This window comes from Rhinolophus ferrumequinum, chromosome 25, assembly GCF_004115265.2.
Source record: "Rhinolophus ferrumequinum isolate MPI-CBG mRhiFer1 chromosome 25, mRhiFer1_v1.p, whole genome shotgun sequence".
In the NCBI taxonomy this organism is placed as follows: Eukaryota; Metazoa; Chordata; class Mammalia; order Chiroptera; family Rhinolophidae; genus Rhinolophus; species Rhinolophus ferrumequinum.
Window position 1 is genome coordinate 881,803 of NC_046308.1, and position 21,423 is coordinate 903,225.

The 21,423-nt window shown below is 57.5% G+C and overlaps 1 protein-coding gene across 2 annotated transcripts in view; it reads right to left on the minus strand.

The window, feature by feature from the left end:
- Window positions 1-5,553: 5,553 nt before the first annotated feature.
- ADGRD1 (adhesion G protein-coupled receptor D1) overlaps window positions 5,554-21,423 on the minus strand; it is a 102,030-nt gene continuing 86,160 nt past the window's right edge. For both annotated transcript variants that reach the window (XM_033098036.1, XM_033098034.1), the window contains 7 exons: window positions 19,789-19,855; window positions 18,274-18,340; window positions 12,328-12,419; window positions 10,456-10,582; window positions 9,290-9,331; window positions 8,137-8,229; window positions 5,554-7,597 (listed from right to left, as the gene is read on the minus strand). In XM_033098036.1, the coding sequence (XP_032953927.1) occupies window positions 7,502-7,597; window positions 8,137-8,229; window positions 9,290-9,331; window positions 10,456-10,582; window positions 12,328-12,419; window positions 18,274-18,340; window positions 19,789-19,855 (584 nt within the window). In that variant the 3' untranslated portion in view covers window positions 5,554-7,501. The remainder of the gene's footprint in view (window positions 7,598-8,136; window positions 8,230-9,289; window positions 9,332-10,455; window positions 10,583-12,327; window positions 12,420-18,273; window positions 18,341-19,788; window positions 19,856-21,423) is intronic.

Genomic DNA, 21,423 nt, shown 5'->3' on the forward strand with positions numbered 1-21,423 from the left:
TCAAGACAATGCACACACAACAGGAAGTGCATACACCAACCTCACGTAGACATAACCTGAAAAACCACGGAATACCTAATTTTTTTCCGAGAGAATAGGCGATTTTTTCCCTTCCTTTTGCTCATCAATAATTAACACATTTTCTACAATAATTGCGTATTTTTATAACAAAAAAGGATAACATTTTTAAACATCCTCCTAATCCTCCAAACACAGTTGATGGCGCTTGAATTTTGGGGATGCATATAGGAGATAATAATGAAAATACCACAAGGTAGAAAACTACAGAACCAAAAAGAGCAATTTTAGCACTGATTACAGCCCCGGGAACTGCCAAGCGTTGGAAATTAATTTAAATATATTTGCATACCTGGAGTCTAGTAGTCGTTGGCTAATCTTTTCTCTGTAAAGCTGCTCAAGAAACTGCTGTTTAAAGATGAATAAATGCACACGAGTAAGTAGAGGAGCTCCGTGAAACTTGACTCAGTTCCAGAAGGAATGATCGTAGCGACACCTCACTCACAGAGCGGGGGAATCTCAGCCAGGAAGACCGCACAGTTACAGAGGAGGTCTGAGGGTTCATCATGCAAAGCAGGGGGTGTCCGGGCCGGCTCCCTGCAGGGCAGTGGGTGACAAGGAGAGGATGCTGAGGACGGTGGACCCCCAGAGAGAGGTCAGAGTGACATTTCCCCCAGCGCCGTCCTCCACTCCAGGATCTGACCTGTCGGCAACGCGTATAGTGAGAGTCTGTGCCGGAGACAAAGGGAGGACTGGACATGGTGGAGGGAGGTGGCCCGCTGTCTGCAGGCTGCTAACGTCCCAGGTGGAACTAAGGTAAGTCAGGGTCCCCAGCCACGGCCTCCAGTGTCCAACCAGCCTTCAGGAGACAGGGGGAAGCCAATCTGTACATAGCACAAGGCTGATAAAACCTACCTTGCAGATAAAGCGAAGCATAAACAGAAACTGTTAGCTGGACCTCTGGGTCCTCCCTGGGCCCGACAGCGCAACGCCCATCACGTGGGCATGACGCTCGCAGGGGCAGCCCGGCGAGGAGAGGTCCCCATGTCCTGTTACTCAGGGCTGAAGAGCATGAGTCGCCTCAGGGCCCAGTCCCTCCCTTCCCACCAGCCCGTCCTCGCTGAACCCTCCCTGCTGCTGGCTTCTCTCTGGCAGCTGTTCCTGTGGGCAGGGGCTGGGCAGGAGCTGTCCTGGGGGGTGGGTGAGGTCACCTGGGCAGGGACCCCAGCAGGCAGGTGCATCCTACACCCCGCTGTCTCAGGTGTGGTTGGGGACCTGCAGCCCGGCAGCCTGTTGGAAATGCAGAACCCAGGCCCGGGAAGCAGCACCTGCAGTGCCAGCAGCCCCAGGGGACCTTGATGAGCTCAGTGCTGAGTCCCGTCGGAGGCCAGCTGTTCTCCCGGCAGCACAGCCTGAGGGGAGACGTGCACCTGTCCTGGCTGCGTCTGTAGGGTGAGTCAGCTGTGAGTGACTGCAGACCACCACTCACAGGAGCTTAGCCAAGACAGAATTTACTTCTCTCTCACAAAAACCAAGTGTGGACAAGTGCAGTCCAGGGTGGGCACCATCGTCCATCATCCTAAGGGAAGAGGGCTCCTCTGTCTCGTTTCTAGGAATTCCTCAACATCTGATGCCTCCTTATGTTCCCTGATGGCTGCTCGAGCGCCAGCCCTCACATCTACGTTCCAGCTGCCTGGGACAGGCCGGCCATCGTCCTTATCTGACTCTGCTCTCTCGAACTTCTCCAGTCACCTCCGGGCTTGGGGGGCCAGCTTCACATACAGTCACGGCAGCCACAGCCTGCAGCCGGCGATGAACACTGGGGCGGTCGGACTAATTCTCCCAGCAGCGCCAGGCATGCGTGTTCTGTGTGCCCCGTGCTCCCGCCCCCACATGGAAAGAGCCTGCACAGCATCCATCTGTAGGACACACCAGGGAGGGAAGAGAGAAAGTCGATACACTTAGTGAGGAGAAATCTCTTCATACCCAGGAGGCCTGTAAAACCAGGAATAGAACCAGGGGCAGAGCTGTTTGCAATCGAACTGACAAACGCAGCTTTTACCCTAATAGAAGCAGAGGAGGTTCCAGAATCCAATTATGTGAATAGGCCGCACAGCACACACAGGCCAGGCCACTGACCCATTTATCTGACAGACTTCATTAGACCCATTGCTCTTCTTGATTAAATCTCCTCTAAGGGTGCCCATCGGGGTGGGGTGGGGTGGGAGTGGTCACACACCAGCCAGGGCAGACGTGAGGGCAGTGGGTGGAGCCCCCAGGAATGGCCCCCACAGCCCCTCCCCCCCCAGCCCGGGTAAGAGGCTGCCACAGGGGGCCCTGCCCGCGCTGGGAACTGACAGGGAACTCTGCTGCTGGCCCCAGGAAGTGAGGGGATGCTCTCCCAGCAGCAGCTCCACAAGAGCCCAGGGCCCCCAGCTCTGTCCGTCGTCCCCACAGCCATCCCGTGGCCTGGCCAGCTCCCCCGGCTCACGTCAGGGCTCCAGGCTTCCTGCGCAGACACCTCAGCGTCCAGGGCAGAGGCAAGGAAAGCGTGATCATGGCAGGCCAAGAGTTTTCTTCCCCTTCCCGCCAAAGAACAGCAACGTACACAGTCACCTCTGTGGAAGCCCAGGGGTCCAGCTCACCCTTGGAGCAAACCCACCAGAAGCTGGATGCATTGAGGGTAAGAGAAGCAGTTTCTCTTTACCCGCATTACCCTTCCCCGTGCGGCTCAGCTCAGGGCCCAGAGAGAGCTTCTCGGTCTATGATTTCTCCCACGGGTGAGTGGGCGTGCGGGAGTGATCACCCCGGCCGTGTGGGTGCTTCCAGACCTGCTTGTTTCGCATCCACCCAGAACACTGAGTGTGCTGAGTGACAGGCAGCGGGAGCCGCTGGGAGGACAGCAGGCGGGGCTCTTGGAGGGCACCAAACGGTACAGAACCTGCTCAGCACGTTGCAACTCCATCAGGGAGCTGGACTGGCTCAGAGGAACCCTACACTCTACGCCTCGCCACCACACACAGCTTCCCGGGACACATTCCCTGTGCGCTCCTGAGGGCAGCGAGAGGCGGCCTCTGAAAGATGGCTTTGAGCGTGTGCACAAAGCCGGCCAGGCCGCGTGGGCCTGGGAGGAGCCACAGAGGTTTGAGCAGCCGCACAGCCCCGGGAAAGCAAAAGGCAGAAGGGAGGTGACACATGTGGCCCCGTGCTCTGCAGGCTCGAGAGGAGGCTCATGAGCCCAAGAATTCTGCCACAAGAGGGAACAAGTGTGGAGCAGGTACATCCATAGATAAGGCTGGAGAAAGCCTCAGGTTATGTCGTGGGGCTGAGAGAACGTACCCCCCAAGAGACAGAAGACTGAAATAAATAAAGTCAGAAACGAAAGAGGAGACATTACAACTGACAGCATGGATACCACTGTGAACAGTTATGACAACAAATTGGAAAACCTGGAAGAAATGGATACATTCCTAGATACAAACAACCCGCGAGACTAAATCATGAAGGAATAGGAATAAAGAATAATGAGATTGAATCACTAATCAAAAACCTCCCCCAAAAGAAAAGCCCAGGACCACATGGCTCTCTGGTGAATTTTATCAAATGTTTAAACAAAATTAATACCAACTCTTCTTAAACTTTTCCAACAAATTGAAAAGGAGGGAACACTCCCAAAGTCATTTGATGAGGCCAGTGTCACCCTTATACTAAAGCCAGACAAGGACACCACAAGAAAACTACAAACCAACACCACTGATGAATGTAGAGGCAAAATTCTTAACAAAATACTAGCAACCCGAGTTCAGCAGCACATTCCAGGATCATACACCACGACCAGGTGGGATGGACCCCCGGGATGCAGGACGGCTCGGCATACCCAAACAGCAGATGTGATACGCCACGTTAGCAGGATGAAAGAAAAATTGTATGATCATCTCAATAGATGCAGAGAAGCATTTCACAAAATTCAGTTCCTTTCATGATAAACTCTCAACATAAAAAGTCCATAGATGATAAGCTCACAGCTACCATCACAGTCAATGGTGAACGTTTGAAAGCTTTTCCTCTAAGATTAGGAACGAGGGTGCCCACTTTCACCACTCTTATTCTACACAGCACTAGGAGTCCCAGCGAGAGCAAGAGGAAGAAGAATAAAGGCATCCAAATCATAAAGGGAGAAGTGACATTATCTCTGTTTGCAGATGACATATCTTCTACATAGAAATCCCTAAAGATTACACACACACACACTACTGATGGAATAAAGGAATTCAGTAAAGTTGCAGGATACAAAATCAGCATCAATGAATAAATGGATAAAGAATATGTGCTATATTATATATTTACAATGGCTATATATACAATATACAGTGGAATATTATTCAGCTGCCAAAAGAAGGAAATCCTGCCATGTGAGACAACATGGATGGATTTTGAAGGTATGATGCCGGGAGAAATAAGTCAAAGACAAATACTGTGTAATCTCCATTATATGAAGAATCCAAAAAGGCTGAACTCATTGAAACAGCAGCTTGGTGGTTATCAGAAGTGGGGGCGGGGAGGCAAAAGGGGAGAAGGTGGCCACAGGTCCAAACTTCCAGTTGTGAGATAACCAAGTCCTGGGGTGTGATGCACAGCGTGGGGACTACAGTCCATCATACGCTGTTGCATATGAGAAAGTTGCTAAGAGGGTAGATCTACAAAGCTCTCATCAAAAGAAAAAGTAATTTGTAACTATATGTGGTGACACTTGTTAACTAGACTTATTGTCACCACTTTGTAACACATACATGTATCGAATCATGATGCCGCACACCTGAAACTGTTACAATGTTGCATGTCAATTATACCTCAATAAAAAAGAAATAAAATTAAAAAGAAAGTAGGGCACCAGCCAGTGACAGGAGCTGCACACCACCCCTGTCTCTGCACAGCACCACCACTCGCTCACGAACTCTCTAAACACGGTGAAAAAGATGCTTCAAAGGGCTCTTCAGGCCCAGAACAACAATTCCCTCCACGTGTGGACTCCAAGTGCTGAGGACTCTCTGGAGGGAAGAAGGCGTAAGGAGATGGCGGCGAGAGGCAGGGCTGGGGCTGGGGGCTCTGGCCAGAGGAGGTGGGGACCATGAGGGCATCAGGGGCTCAGGCCTGGGGCAAATGAACCGTGTAGCTGGGACGGTAGCATGCGCACGGACCCTGCCCCTCCTGTGAAGAAGCACCCGTATGTTACGCAGGACATGACAAGGGGACACAGTGTACCATGCCCTGTCCTTCCCCTCACGCCATGCACGCTGGCTGCTGTCCCCCTTCCCAGGCACCTGGAGAGCAGTGGGGTGGGGTGGGGTGGAGGGCACATCATCCATCACCGTGTCCCCAGAGCTAGAACGTTCTGCGTACATGTTGCCAAGTCAATGTGTCGAGAGTGGCACTGGACCCACATGTGATTCTCTTTAGATTTTTGTCGAGAGACCCACAGTCCTGGTCACTGCCACAAGCAGAAGACTTTCAAGTACACACTCTCTTTTAAGGACATTAAGATTTTATTTCATAAAAGTCACAACACACTTTCACTACGGAGTGGCATTCATCACCTGGCCTGTGCTGTGAACTACTCTAAACACACGATTCTTTCCAATGTCTTAGCTTTGGCCCAGTGTGTGCAGATGATAAAATACTGCAGCAGCCAGAGCAGCTCGCATATAAATAAAGTGCACTCTTCATTCACTGGACGTTAAAGGCTCGCTCACCACCTCTCCTGCTGTATCAGCCACGGAGAGTGCGGACGCCGAGGGTTAAGAAGCAAAGGAGTCCATGTACGATGAAGGCTGTTCCCACTTGCTTTGCTTCACCGGAAACTAAACGAGGGAAAATCCAAGTGTAAATCCCAGGGATACAGTGTTGTCACTGGCAGGTGCTCACGGGCACAGAAGATTCTGAGGCACGAGGAGTAGCTGGGCTGGCACATCGGACTTTCCCCAAGCGGGGGTGTCCACCTGTGTCGACCAGGCACCCCCCAGCACGCCCATGGGGACTGCACTCGAGCTGCATACGTCACAATGTGCTCAGTTGACTGGCGCTCCGGGGAGCTCGCCTGGACGGGCCACAGATTCAGTGTGGGTGGGCTGGTCTGCGGCCGGCCGACTCCCGCCTGCGGCCGGTGGCCGTGCATGACGTCGTGCTCACTGTGGTTGGGGCGAGTTCCATGTAGAAGGGACCAGAAGAGGGTGGCAAAGCTCCACGGAACTACACAAAGAACTTACTCTGCAACCCAGCAGACACGGGGGGGTAGGGAAGGGCTTGCTGCTGGCGTGGTCAGTGTCAAAGGACCGTCTCCACGATGGAAGGCAGGTCTGAATTCCGCAGGACACATCTCACGGACACCATGAGCAATGGTCACTGCAGGATATTCCGGCTCCTGCTTCTGAATGTGTCAGTGGCGTTTGGTTCATCTCTGGGATGGCAAAGCTGGCGCTGCACAAGCTCCGCCCCCACACAGAGTGCTGACGTGACTCCCTGGCCTAAGGGGCTGAGCCACAGATTAACATCTACTCAGAAGACACAGCGCTTGTCACACCTCCGGCTTCTCGCCCAGATCAGACTGTCCTTCAGAGCTGTCTGCCATGTGGGCACGGGCAACCTTGCCAGCCACCACTGTGACAGTGCGATAGAGACATAGAAAAAAGCATTTGTAAGTGAGGAGGAAAGAATTCTCAAAGGGAACTTAGGGCCTGGAGAAACCGAGATCTGATGGGGAAGCCACCCCAGGGCGCAGCCCGCCCGCCGTGAACACAGGCTCGGATGCTCGAGGCGCTCTCTGAGGGCTGGCTTCCAGTCAGAAGTGTCAACACTTGTGAGGACGGCTGAGCAGCTCTCCAGGCCCCGCTGTGCCTCGCCACACCTGGCACTCCACCCTGGCGAGGCCCCCACTCAGGACGGGGCTGCTCGGCTCACAGCCAGCCCAGCAGACCCAGCGAGGACCCCACACCAGGACGACACCCGACACAAAGCCATCTTCAGCTAGAGCGTGTTTGGTGAATTCAGCAGGTTGAACACGGTCCTCATACTCGCCCCAGGTGTCCCCATCTGCCTCCGCCTGACCCGCTGGGGGCCTGTGGGGACCTTGGCTCGCTGGCTGGGCCCCGCCTCTGTGGTCCTGAGTCCCCAGGTCCTATGTGCTCATACGTCGCAGGTTGGATGCTCGCACACGTGCAGCGATGACAGCAGGCCCACACAGAGTCCCAGCCAGACCATTGTGTCCTCCGGGGGAATCCAAGGGTGGTCACTCAGCCCACAGGAGGACCTGAGCCAGGGGTCTACCCGTCACTGGGCACCAGGCTGGGGACTCACAGGGGGCTCTGTCACCCAGGGAGGGGCCGTGACACGGCAGCCAGACAGCAGCAGGAGAGGTCTCACCGGTGAAGGCATTTTGTTGGGGGGGCGGTGCTCTGAGTGGCAGGCAGGCCAGGCCCACGGCCGCTGCTCACACGGGGGACAGGTCCACGCGGTGAGCAGACTGGCTGCTCTTGTCCCAGGCGCTGAGCTTGGTGGAGGCCGTGCCCAGCTGGGTCCCATTGATCTGCAAAGCACAGGGGGGTGAGGGGTGCAAACTCTGCTCCAAAATGGGACTCCTGAATCTGAACCCATGTGAGCACGGAAGGGAGCCTGGCAGGACGGTGCCGAGGTCCTCCCTGTCGGGGGCCCTGCTCCCCCAGAAGCGAGGATCCTGGACTCCAGAGGGTACCCTTCTCCCACCTGCTCTGCGTGGTTTCCCTCCTGCCCAACTTCTCAGGCACCCGCGGGCTGGAGACCCGATGCAGGGGACAAGTTCCTGTGCCCACGGGACCCCACCAGCACGTGTGGTGTCTGCCTCTTGGTCAGTGAGCAACCTGTATGTCTTTCCACCCCCCTAAGTCAACACAAGAAGGGCTGACCCTGGGAAAGGGGGAGGAGGTTTCACAGGACAGAGGTTGTGGAGGTCCTCGGCTCAGCGAAGCCCCAAAGTGAAGAGACAAATAAATCGCCAGGTGACGGGGAGAGAGCCCCCGCACCCTGGGCTCGGCAGCGCAGGCAGCTGCTGCAGGAAGGGGAGGACACGACACCCCACGCTGCACTCACCACGTCCGAGCTGAAGGGTTTCACGTTGGGGTGGCGGCTGGAGCTGCTTGTGAGGGTCCACACCTTGGTTTTGTGCTTGAAGGCGGCTCTCACCTTTGAGGGCAGAACGAGGGTCACTAGAAGTGGTTCCAGAGGTTGAACAAGCCACAGTCAGAGGCCACCTGAACGCCGCTAAGGGACAGGATCTGGGGACAGCTCTGTTGTCAGAGTCTCAGACTCACTTGGCAGGGACAGCTCGTGTCCCCACCACCGTACCAACCCCGTGTGGGGAGCTGGGTCTGGCACGGTCTTTGCTGGCCCCTCACAGCCTGGGCGGGGACATGGGGCACACACAGCAGTGAGTGGCGTAGAGGGCACAGCGAGTGGCAGGCGGCAGAAACCAGAGGTGAAGACAGGTGCACACGGGGGGCCCTGGGCTGCTCCCTGGTCTGACCAATCACACGACCCCCCCAAACTGGCCCCGTCTTCCTCAGTGACTCTCCCTGCCTGCCCCCCCCGTCTCCTCCCCCCTGCCTGACCAGATGGGGGGTGCCTCTGCCCCGCCCCCACTCACCACTCCAGAGGAATTTCCCCGCACCCACAACCTGGAAGGGGCTATAGTGCCAGGGAACACACCGCCAAGCCCACAGTTCAGGACTGTGGGTCCCGAGGGCAGGCCAGGCCTGGAGCAGCCCCACCCTCCTGAAGGCCAAGCTCACAGCAGGTGCAGTGCCCCAGAGCCAGTGCCAGCTGCCAGGATGCCCTTGGGGGCCACATCACCATGTCCCCTCTCCAGCCCCTGCCACCAGGAGACCCCTTCTTCCACCCCAGGACTGTTTCCCAGTGTCTTTGGGGAGGACCCTTGGGAGCACTTGGAGGTTGCACTGCCCCGCAGACACCAGCAAGGCCCTGGGTCTCCACATCCATCGCGTTGTCCTCCAGGCAGCCAGCCCTGCCTGAGGAAGGAGGCTGGGGCGTTGCTTAGCAACCGGGTGAGACACAAGGGCTGATGGAAAGCAGCCCCACTCTACACAACTGGTCACCAATCGCAAGGCTTATTCAGAATTACGTTCCCAGAGGCCAGCCTGACAGGGCCACACTGTTCTCACGTTCTGCACCCTTTCAGAAAAAAATGAAAACCCGCCTCCTATTGTTGGGAGCGCAGGAGACGTACCTCTGAATTCAGGAGACAGTGAAAGAGGAAGATGAAAAATCCCTGGAAAGGAAGGGAGGCACCTCAGTTAGAACCAATTGCATTTTGTTACAATCATCCTCAAAGTTCTTCCCAGCACTTCAGATGGCTCCAAGGGTGGCACCCCCTCCTGGGGAGCCTGGGAGTGCGCTGTCAGGGCTGCGGTCTGTGAGGAACAGGGGTGTCCTGGATCCCACCTGCAACGTGACCTGGAGGCAGGCAGCCACTAGAGTGGGGTCGCAGGTGGCCTGTGATGGGCAAAGACTCAAGGACAGGCGGGTCCCCAGACAGTCAAACTCTGGGGACGGACCAAGGCGAGGACATCAGACTGTCACCTGAGCTGAATCTCGGGGTCCTCGCTGCAGACTGAGCAGCAGACACGAGACCGAGATGTCCCCTAACATCTAGGCAAACACGTCACATGTCTCATCTGTGCTGGAAGCAGCCCCATGGAGTGAGTCCTGTCATTGGCCCCATTTTATGGGGAGGAAACCGGGACACATAGAGGATATGAGACCCAGGACCTGCCGTGTGTGAGGACGGCCGCAGGACCACCTATCACTTACGTGATAAACAGCCAGACGGAAAGTATGCATGAAGCTTATTACAAATTAGAAACCTGACACACCACAGTAAGATGGTCACCGGTCTCCAGACCCACATGCAGGGCGGGGGCTGTGGACGGTGACAGGCTCCACGTTCAGGGGCTTGTGCGTCTGGGGCTTCAGCCTCTGGGCATCCAAGCCTCTGGTTTCCAGGCTGGTGACCCTTCCCCACCTGTCCGTGCAGGGGACAGATGTGAACTCATAACCGAGGTACCCCCACCACCGGCTCTCCAGGCCCAGCCCCCTTTTGGGAGCTGTCCACACAGACCATCCTCCCTGTCAGGCCTGGACGTGCCTCCCACAGGTACCGGCCTCGTGAACAGGTCGCGATCCTGCAGCCCCGTTTGCTCAGACACCCTTGAGTGTGCCTCGCAGATTTCCTTGTCCTCGGGCCTTGGGGACGCCCCATGCTATGGGCTCACGGGGTGTATGCAGGGAAGACAGAGAGGGTGTCGCTCCAGCCCTGGGACAACCTGCTCCTTGCATGTCCACTCGCAAAGCTGACAGCCAACACCCCCACCTGAGGGTCGCCCGGGCTCCTACCTGTAGGGAGTTGAGTACGGCAAACACGTACTGGAAGACCAGCGCCTGGTTGTTGACAGCCAGCACGCCAAACACCCAGGCCGTGCCCAGGATGGGCAGCAGTACAGCCACAGCTTTCGCTGTCAACCTGAAAGGGAAATGGGGTGTCTGCTCTGGGGGTGTCTAGAGGACCGGCCTCGGGGAGCGGGGCCTGGGCTCCTCCCTGCAGTAGACTTGGTAACCCAGGGACAGATGAGACAGGGCGTCAATAGCACCGCTTCTGTCCTATTGCAGCCGCCGTGGGACCCAGGAGCCAGCATGCCCTCTGGGCACACAGACTGACCACCAGATGGAAGGGCTGGTCCCAGGTGCCCACAGCAATGGGGTGGGAGGTGTGCCCAGCACCGGGACACCTGTAGGGTCGGCCTAGTGGGCTCCCCTGTGAAGGTGACCTCTACGAGGAAGGCTCTGCAGACACACGGAAACGCCTCCCCCACATTCTCCTCCTCCACCCGTGTCATCCCTCCATTCAGGAGACACTCCCACGGAGGCAGAGCCAAGGCCATGACGGAGGGGCCTGTGGTGAGTGATGGAGGGAGCGGGGTGTGGACACAGAGGGGCCACAGGTGTGGGGTGAGCACGCCAGGCCTGGGGGAGCTGAGGTTGGAGTGAGGGAGGGACAGGCTCCTCGCTGGCCAGGCCACTGCCAGTCTGCGGGCACGGGCCTGGGGGCACAGGCCAGCCTCACAGGGCAGCACTGTTTGCTCTCGCCACGGAGGAGGACAGCACGTGCTCCCTGACCCAGGGTCACCTTTTCTCCCACAAGACGCACCCTCCATGGTTTCCAGCAGCTGAAAGAGCCCCCGAGGCTGGAATTCATTACAGAATAATCGCCTTATCGATTTGCTGTTGACATACTGTGTCCCCTTCAGGTCAGGAACGATACACTACAGCTAAGGGAACTTACACCAGCGTCAGCCCCAGGTCCTCTGGAAGCAGTCACCCCCTTTCGTGGCCTGAGGTTTGGGGGTGCTGACTGCGTCCCAGGCCCAGGTCATCAGGTTGGGGGGCACATGTGACTCACTGAGGCTGGGCCTCAGGACCTCTGTCTGATTGTTGGGAAAGAGACACTTTGCTAGACTTGAGCTCTGTGTTGCAGCCACGTTGTCAGCAGGAGTGGGGTCTGTCTCCGCATGAAGCTGACCCAGAGGTCACAGGGTCGTGAGGGGCAGTGGGAACCGGCCCTGGGGCTGTGGTTTGATACCCTGTACAAGCCAACTAGACACCCCCCTGGGCTTCACGGTCATCATGTTGACAGGTCCCTCTTTTCTTTAGCCAGTTTGTGCTGGGCGTTCTGTCACCTGCAGTTGGCAGAGCCTTAACTGACACAGGACAGGAAACCCGCCCTACACACCTGCCCGTCTCTGGACGGCCCAGCCCGCAGCACGGTGGGGTCTCCCTCTCCTAGGACATCCTCCCATGACAGCCCATGAGAAACTGCTGTCACATCCCGTTGCTCCCTATGGATGAAGAAGGCACTGAGGGATTAGATACGTCCCAAGGTCCCCGCGGACGGTAGGAGCCGGGACACGACTGACACAGGGACAGTCCGGCTCTAGAATCTTCCTCTTCAACCCTCGCAACTGCTTCTGCCCCTCGGGTGAAGTGGCCCCCAGGAAAACATCTAGTAGGTGCCCGTCTTCCACAGACAGGGGCACTGCGGCTGGGAAGAGTGGCGGGTCCCGGCCACGGGGGCTGAATAAGGGGCTAAGCGGGCACGTGCGCCCAGCGCTGTCCCAGCGAGACCGTGAGGACACTGCCAGTGACCGCCCGGGTGCCGCCCTCTGTGGGTGGGGACACTGGGGACACTGGTGGCGGCCACGGCCGGCTTACTTGAAGGCGCTGGGATCTCCGTGGATCTTGTAGTTGTCAGCGCTGATCTGTGAGATGACCCTGGTCACGGCGATGAGGATGCTGATGTTGACCTGCATGGGGACAGGGGAGCAGGTGAGGCTGGAGCTGCACCTGAGGGACACCTGAGGGCCACCTGAGCCCACCTGGCCATGAGCACTGGCCCTCAGGCCCCCACAACACTGCCCGCTGGGGACTCACACCTGTGCTACGGAGAAAAGACAGCAAAACACACCACTTCTGGTCCTGAGGAGCCAGCGGGGAGCCCGTGGGTCAGCCCTCCGCTCAGCACTGGCCCGCCGTGCCACCCTGGGTACCTCACAGACGTCCCCTGAACCTCAGCTTCCCCATTTGATGCGAAACAGCTCTGCAGCCCAGGTGCCCGCTGACCACTGAGAGGACGAGGAGTCGTATGTGTGAAGGCCCCACCCTGACATATGGCTGTGTGACCCCCCTGCCCGTGCCCCCTCCTTGCTGGGCACCTGCTGGAAGGCTCCCCTTGGGGTCTGTGCAGGGTGGGGGGGCACATCCTGGCAAAGGCTCCAGAGCTGGTCCCCTCCCACGGCAGCTCTCCAGGGTCCTGGATGAGAGGCTGGGTCAGCGCAGGTGACAGCAGGGGTGTGGCAGCCCCGATATCCCTCTGCTGTGGGGTCCACAGCGGGATTCAGGGCTGTGCTGTGGCCAGCGGCCTCTCCCTTATTTCTGAAAAACTCCCAGGTCATTTACAGAGTCGCTGAGGACTCCAGCTCGCTGTGTGAATTCCGGGCCGGCCACAGGCAATGACAAAGGCTTCACCTGGCAGTCCTCAGAGGGAAGGCGGCCACCCACCAGACCCTGCACGCAGCAGGGCTTCGGGGCTCTGAAGGGAGCTGCAGGCATGCACCCCCGGGGCACCTCCCACCCTGGCTGGCCATGCCACACACACAGCCTGGGCTCCTGCATGTGAGATCTCGTCTGGGGCCCAGCCTGAGGCTTTTCCAAACACGTCTGCAGCACCACCTCACCCTGCAGGCCTTGCAGCCTGACTGCTCAGCCCTCTTCCACTCCCAGCCGTTGTCCTGACCCTCCTCCCACCCTGCTCCCTGTCCTAAGCCGGTGGGGACCCCGGTGAGGCACCCCTGTCTGTTGTCCCTGGGAAATGGGACACAGCGTGTGGCACCTTTTCCTGTCTGGCCCCTTGCTTATCCCATTTCAATAGGCAGGTAAAGGTCTAATTGTTGCTTTCTGTTTGGCGCCTTGTCTTAACCGAGCAGCTCACCCCCTGGCACCCCCCTCCCACCTGGCTGGCCCCATCTTCTCGCCTGTAATATGAGGGCGATCGTGATATCTCCCAAGGTCAGGGAGAGTGGAAGGAGGTCACAGAGGTGAGTGCCCAGCAGCCCCCTGCCCCCCACCCCTCCTCACTGCCGACTGCCTGCGTCACAGCCACCAGAGAGCCACACTCAGCCAGAGGGAGATGGGCCAGCAGGACACGGGGACTGGTGTCAAAATGCCACGGACGGGACCAAAGCGAGGTGCCTCAGGTGCAGTCAGTGCTCCAAGGAGGGGAGCGTCCATTCCAGGCCATGCCAGTGACCGTCTGGGACCGGCTGCGCGTCCGCCCGGAAGCATTCTGCCTCCTGCAGCGTCGACTGCCTCATGGGGGTCGGGGGGTGTGTGAAGGTGGGGGGGACGTCAAAATGCCACAGACCCAGCTGCTCTCCCTGAGACGCAGTCATTTTTTCTTGAATAAATGCGTTCAGCTTTTCAGCCTGTGGGGCATTTCTAGAGCTCTGAGCTGCCTGGGGTTTCACGCGTATGATTCACCCAGCGGAAAGCTCACATTTGGGGGGAGCATCCCCTAGGCCTTCTGCCTGCCACCCTGCAAGTCCTGCCTCCCTTGCTTTGGGGGAGTGTGTCCTGGGTCCTCACACACGGGCGACCTGAGGGCTTATCTGTAACAGCAACAGGTTGTAACCCCCTTACACAACAGGGCCAGGGGGTGAGGGCTTCTGTGGCCCCCGTGCTGCATGTAGAGGACGCAGCAGCTGTCCCAGGGCCAGGAAGCCAGAGAGGCCCAGCGGGTTCCACAGACGGCCCTGGGCTGCGAGAGGCACCGGCACGAGGGTGGTCTGTGGGGGGCAGTGGAAGCTGGGGGCTGGACACGCGGAAAGGAAACTTTCTTATATGTTATTCAGTTTTTCCTTCACATGTTCGACCACGTGTGTTAAAATTTGAAAATCAAATGACTTAACTAAATATCAGTTTAGAACAATTATGAATTAAAAAGGAAATGACGGAAGTCCCTTCTCTTATGAAAGACTCAGCAAGTGTCCTCAGGCTCAGGAGGAAAAACCTAACCCTGAAGTGTCCCAGGGATTCAGGAAGGTGGGAGGAGCGCTGGGGCCTGGGACCAGGGAGAGGGACGCCTGGAAGCCCCTGGGGAGAAGCTCTAACACACACACACACACACACACACACACACACACGAGCCCGGTGGTGTCATCACAACCCCGGCTGCTGCTGGACGACAGGAATGTACCCGCCCCAGCCGCTCAGGTGAGAAGTCACGGCACACAGACTGCTCTCCACCGACTTCAGGGTGTGGGGTGTGCATTCAAATTATGGCAAAATGTTTTACACACATAGTAATGCCACTCGTGATTAATTAGATTCCAGGTCTTCTCTTATTTCCTGGCTTTTCTATTTAAGATCGGAAGGAAGTGTCTGAACAATGGTTAAGCTGTTCACGGTATCTATCGGTGTTCACGGTATCTATCGGCTGTGACAATTTGTCACCATCCCCATTTCTCCAAAGGTTTTGCCGGGGTTTATGTGTTTTTCCCTCGCTCTCATCCCTGGTCTGTCTGATTTCATTTGCATGCCCGCTCCCTCCACCTAGTAGGACCGCCACACTTGCTGTGGCATTCTGAGGGGGGCACAGCTAAGCTCTGATCCCACATCAGTGAGCCACTAAGGGGAGACGGACGGCAGCTTCGAGAAAGACCAGTCTGGAACTGCGTGAAAACACACCACAGCACCAGGCCTGCCCCTGCACCCATGCTGCTCGTCCTGGTTCGGGCCTGGCTGCAGATCAGAAAGGCCCTGGGGTGAGCGGTACGGAACGCGAATGCAGGCAACTGGGCGTCTCCATGTTAGAACTGCCAGCAGGCGGCTTCCGGCAGCTGTCAAAGGAATAACTCTCGGGCTGCATTTCAGCAAAACAAAAAAGTGGGGGAGGATATGCGCTCAAGGTCCTGGGGACTCGGGTGGGAGGAGGGGACGACTGGACAGGCCTTCTGGGGGTCAGAGCGTGTTCCGTGTCTCGACCTCGCTCACAGCCACGTGGTATTTATTTGACAGGTCACCAGGACGCAGCTCGTGATGGAAGGGGTACCCACACACACACATTCATCTTCCGTAAACACTGAGGTGTCTGCCGTTTCCCGGTCTCTCCGTATGCAGCTTCTGCATCTGTCTCAGTCACTACCTGCTACTGTAACTGCATTTGTATCTACGTGGCCTGGCTCCTGCTGGAGCGACTGTACGATTTGAAAACGCCAGACTCTTTCTCCTCCCAGTATGGGGGCTCCCTCCCCGGTGGGGCCGGCACAGGACAAGCCCTTTTGGGGGTTCAGGCTAAGATGGTCCTGCCCACACCCTGCCCCCAGGGTCCCTGCTCAGGGGTCCAGACTGCAGCTTTGGTAAAGCCTGCTGGTCCCAGGGCCATGTCTGCCTTTAACCCACCTGGAGTCACCCAGGGAATGACACCTTGTTCCTGCTCCTCCAGGATGAACCTCAGCAGGACACACATAAACCACACTCACAACACAAACACCTTTCTAAAGTGTTACAGTTTCAAATCTGCAAGTGGCTTCTGGCTGTTTAAATGCCTGGAGTGTGGAAGCACCTGCTGCTCGGACACCCCTGGGTGCCGGCCAGATGTGTTATTCTGAAACTTTCTTCCCCAGTTGGAAAGTGGGCAGAGGACCCCTGGGAAAATAGTGGCAGAACTCTAGCTGGCACCACGGGTCCTCTGAGGAGAAGGACCCCCCACCAGCGTGAGGCCTGACAACATCAGAGTGGCACGGGTCTCAGGACCCCACCTAGAGCTGGGGTCCACGTGCTCTTTGTGCCAAGGCAGTAACTATTGTTGGCTTTGCAGTAACACAGCCCGTGCTGCAGTGTAAACGCAGCCACAGACAGTTCCTAAATCGTGGCTGTGTGCCACTGAAGTGCCATTTATAAAAGCGGGCGGTGGGCCACAGCGGGCTCTCGTGAGCTGGCCCTGACAGGACCCTGAAACCAATGAACCTCCTTTTCTGCCCCTGCTTCCCTCCCCACCTTGCAAGCAGTGGGCTGGGTGTGGGGCCTGGGGTCACGCCCCCTCAGGAGTGGCAGCAGGGGCTCCAGCAAATCTGGAGGACATGCGGACGCTGGACTCCTGGTCCTGGACCCCACGCAGCAGTGGCTGAAGGAGAAGGACCCGAGCGGGGGGCCCCCCAGAGATTCCACTGTCACTGACCTATCAAGAGAAAAACTCAGATCACCCAGAAACATCTGGGGGGGCGACTCTGTCCAGGCCTGCAGATCTGGAGGGTTAGGTCAGGACAGGGAGACGGCGGGGGACGTGGGACGTACACATATGTGCCCCCTTCACACCCGTCATTGTTTTCCCCATAAATCTCTCTCCCAAGTGGCAGGCATGGAATTACTGCAGGTGGCTGATGTCTGTCCTAGAAATGTTCTCCATTTTGGTTGGAGAAGAGAACAACTCAGCCAGAGCCCGGAGAGCAGGAGGGAGGAAGCACAGATCTGTTCCCAAAGCCTCTGTAATCCTGTGAAAGGCCGCGTGACAAAGTGATTGGGACGAGCCGGGCAGCCCTGGGGACAGGGCAGCCCTGGCTCTGGAAGCTCAGTAACACATCTCCACGACAACGCGCTGCCTCCTGCCCCTGAACGATTAGCTGGAGGACAGTGTCCTCAGAACTCGGTGGTGACACAAAGTAGGGCGCTCTGAGGGCACAGTCGGGTCCCCGTCCCCACCAGGTCCCCTCCTGGAAGGAACTTCCTTTACAGCACAGGTGTGGGGCCCCTGGACTGACAGACTGCGGTGACCCTCCGCTCACAGTGGGGACGCAGGGATGCAATTTTGACAATCGCTGATGGACAAAGGGAACAGCAGGCACCACCTGGAACGGGCAACCAGAGAGACAGACGGGCAGGGCTGCAGGGTGCCTGGGGCACAGGCTCCGGTGAGACACGTAGGGACCGGGTAGCGCTGTGGCTGGACAGGAGTGTGGCTGGGACGCAGCAGCCCCTCTGCTCACAGCTGCATGGGGGAGGCTGGGGGTGGACCTGGCCTCACCTTCCTCCGCCCTGACCTGCCGGGGCCCCCACTGGCCAAACGTCCCTGAGACTGGAGGGCAGGGAGCCTGGTCTATGTCCATGTGGACTAGCACTGGGGGCACAGCGAGGGCAGGAGGGGGTGGCATGGGAGGGGCAATGGCTCCCTGTCGTCTGCTGTCCCACTGGGACCCCCACAGCGCCTGGTTTCTGCTCAACGTCGAGTGGGGTTTCCTGTCTCTGAAACCACAGGGCTTCTGGCGGCGTGTGTGGGCCCCAGGAGGCTTTCACTAAGAGTCCCCAACACAGCCCTGGGGTCCTAGAGCTCCGTGACCAAGAAGAGATTGGGTGAGAAAACTACAGAAGAACCCACGTGTCTGTGCCCCTGCCCCTGGGGCCAGCGGCCGTACCTACAGCTGGAAACCTGAAAAGGAGCCCATCTCCCTGTGTGTCACTCGGGAATGAAAGGGCCACACCCCCACGAGGCCCTGTCACAGGAGTGACACTCACCAGGTAGGATGGGTCTCAGGGACCAGGCCTGTCTCCGCCCAGCCCAGGGCCCGCCCCCACCCAGCCCTGTGCCCACGTGGGCAGGGAACTTACCACGATGACCAGCAGGGCAGGGGCTACGAAGGCCCAGATGGCACCACTCTGCAGGGACAGCCAGCAGCTGTGGAGGGAAGCAGGACCGTTACTTCAACAGCTCGAGCCCCCTGCCCTGGCCCTGGGCGCCTTCATCCAGGAGGAGCTGACAGGACAGTCCAGGGTCAGCCTGGGCACAGTCACATGGCACTTTATCCCAACAACTGTGTCTGGACCCTGTGCACGAGGATCTCACGTTTCAGTTGTGGAAAGAGTTCTGCAGGTTTGCAGACTGGCTCAGGGAAAAGGGCTTTTACAGGCACAGCGAGTCTGGGGCGCTTCTGCCGCGTGCACTCAGGCTTCCGAGAGTGAGCTGCCTGCAGCGAAAGCCAGGCTGGCCCACGGCTCCACGAGGACTTCCCGCTGATGAGGGCCTGCCAACGCCCTGTCCTCTGCAGAGACAGCTTCCGACACCTTCGCCCGGGCACCTCACTCTCGGGCAGGTGAGAGGGACACAGGCTGGTGTCAGGCACAGACCTGGGCCCGCACTGCGCGGGACGTGGCACCCACACGCTCCAGATGGATCAACGCGGAACAAATGCCGTGGAAACACATCCGACAAGAAGCTTCTTTAATTAGTGCCTCGACTTCTGAAACCTTTCACGCTTGGAAGGAATGGACCGGAACAACCGTCTGTCTCGTCATTCGTTTTGATACGTGCTCAGACGGCACTTTCTTCACATGTCTCTTCCCCTATAAATTGTTGCCCTGAAGTAGAAAAGGCCAGATTTCTCCCCGCTGAGCAGTTCAGCTGAAAAACCATCGTCCTGAAGCTATAAAAATGTTTAACTCCTTTTCTCTTCGTGAACACTCTCCATGGTGCTCTCCTTTGGTTTTCAGTCGGTGCTTCCTCAGCATGGCTGAGGGGAGGATGCAGCTTCCTGGAGACACTGGAGCTAGAATCTGTTTCATTTTCTTGGAAGGCAGGCAATTTCCCTGGATCTTGGAAACAGGACCTGGCCCATAGCTCTGGGCCCGTCAGCTACAGTCTGGAGTGTGGCACGAGGTCTCGAACACTTTTGGGTCCCGACCAACGGCCCTGCGTGCTGCACAGCAGACAACACTTCCCCACACATGCGTATATTCACGCGGCTGTAACCACGGTACCTGTGTCGGGGGCCCCTGCCAACCACCCCACAGAGGGCTAACAGGTCACAGAATCAGGCTCCCCGGGTGACCGTGTATCTAGGACGACCACGTGGATGACACAGTTCTCATAAGAAACCTCACCATCCTGGGGGCCCCTTGACACCCCAGTTGCTAGTTCCAAAGGGGGACAGTGCCCTGGGCACAGCGGGGGTTGTTTCTCACTCCGTGTGGCCTTTCTCACAGCCAGGGCCTGGGGGGAGCCAGCCTCGTACACACCCGCCCCAGGAGAACATGGGAGACAGACACCAAGGCCCTGGGACCCCTCCCAGGCCCCCCTCTCACGGGAGCCCTGCCAACACAGGACTTCATGGCAGACACCTCACTTACTTGTTAGTGGTTCCATAACTGTCCATGGCTGACGATATGGAAATGATACAGATCAGAAGAGGAAAACCTGCAGAGAAGCCGACAGAGGAGCACATTAGCTTGCCCCATCCTCCTCACAGTCACGAGCTCACTTATCTGCTTTGTACCTGACCCAGACAAAAGGCAGGTGCTGGCTGCCACACGCGGAGCAGCCCCGTCCCCCAAGAACCCACAGCCTAAATAAGGAGCTAACACACACACACGCACATGCTCCTGTGAAATTCAGGCAATTCCCTTATAGATCCTGTTGTTTCTGAAAACGACCCGTGTCCGGATGCTCAGGAAGCCTGTGTCCTCAGGGCCCATGTCTGCTCTGCTCTGCTGCCCCGCGCTCAGCCTCTCCCTCTGCTCCCCCTGCCGTGAAGGGTGGGGATGAGGAGGAAAGACAGAAAGGACCCAGTCCCTTATTCCAGCCATGACGCTGTCCTGGGGAGGGCGTCCGCGAGAAACGGCTCCTAGAATGAAAGGGTGGCGGAGGGGTGGAAATACATGGAAACTCGAGGCGCTTGTGTTGCCAGCCCAGCCGGCGGCTGAGTGTGCACGGCCCGCGGGGATCTGTGCTCCGGGAAGCTCGCCCTGGCTCCAGGCCTGGGCGCTCAAAGCTGCAGCTCTCCCACGACCCCCAGTGCCACCGCCAGCGCCGGGCCTGTCCATCTGAGCACAGCAGGCCCCTTATTCTCAGGAGATGCGGTCCAAGACCCCCAGTGCATGCCTAAAACTGCAGATAGTAGTGAACCCTGTATATACCATGTTCTTTCCTGTACAAACATGATACGTTTATACACGATGAAGTTTAACTTAGAAACTAGGCACAGTAAAAGATTAGCCACAATACCTAGTAATGAAATGGAACGACTATGACAACACACTGTAATGAGTGTCATGCGGATGTGGCGTCGTGAGTAAAACAGGGCGACTGGATCACAAGCCCGGCAATAGTGTGACAGTCCATCTGATGCCCGAGCTGGGGACGGAGTGACTGACATGCGGGACCACGGGGTGAGTCACGTCCCGGGCTGCCCTAGACAGTGCAAGATCTCATCACACTACTCGGAACGGCATGCGATGTAACACTTGTGATTGTTCATTTCTGGAATTTTCCATTTAATGTTTGTGGCTGTCATTGAAACCATGGATAAGGCAGCTACTGCATCAGTTTTAAATAATCTCCTTGAAAAGGACTTTCCTGAAGAGTCTTTCTGCCTCTCAAATACTTTGTTTTGATACCAAAATAGTTTACCTGTATTACGGAACGTCTGGAAGAAAGCCACCGGGCCCACCCTGGAGACCAGAGGCCTCGGGGGAGAGGCGGGCAGGCCAGGGGCCAGGAGGGGACCCACGCCTCACCGTGCACCCTCGTCACACTCGCATTTTCCAGGCATGACCACGGCCTGTTGGGAGGCAGAGCTTTCTGTGGTGGTGAATGCTCCTGGCGCCTCCTGCCTGAATGGACCAGACTCACACGGGGTGAGGACGGCACCACACTCACCCCTGTGCTCGGGTCACACGGAATCCTTGCTACCAGGTCCAAGTGCGGTGGGAACATCACATGACGGCTGAGATGCTGAGTGGCCTTGGGGCTATCAGGCCAGGGGC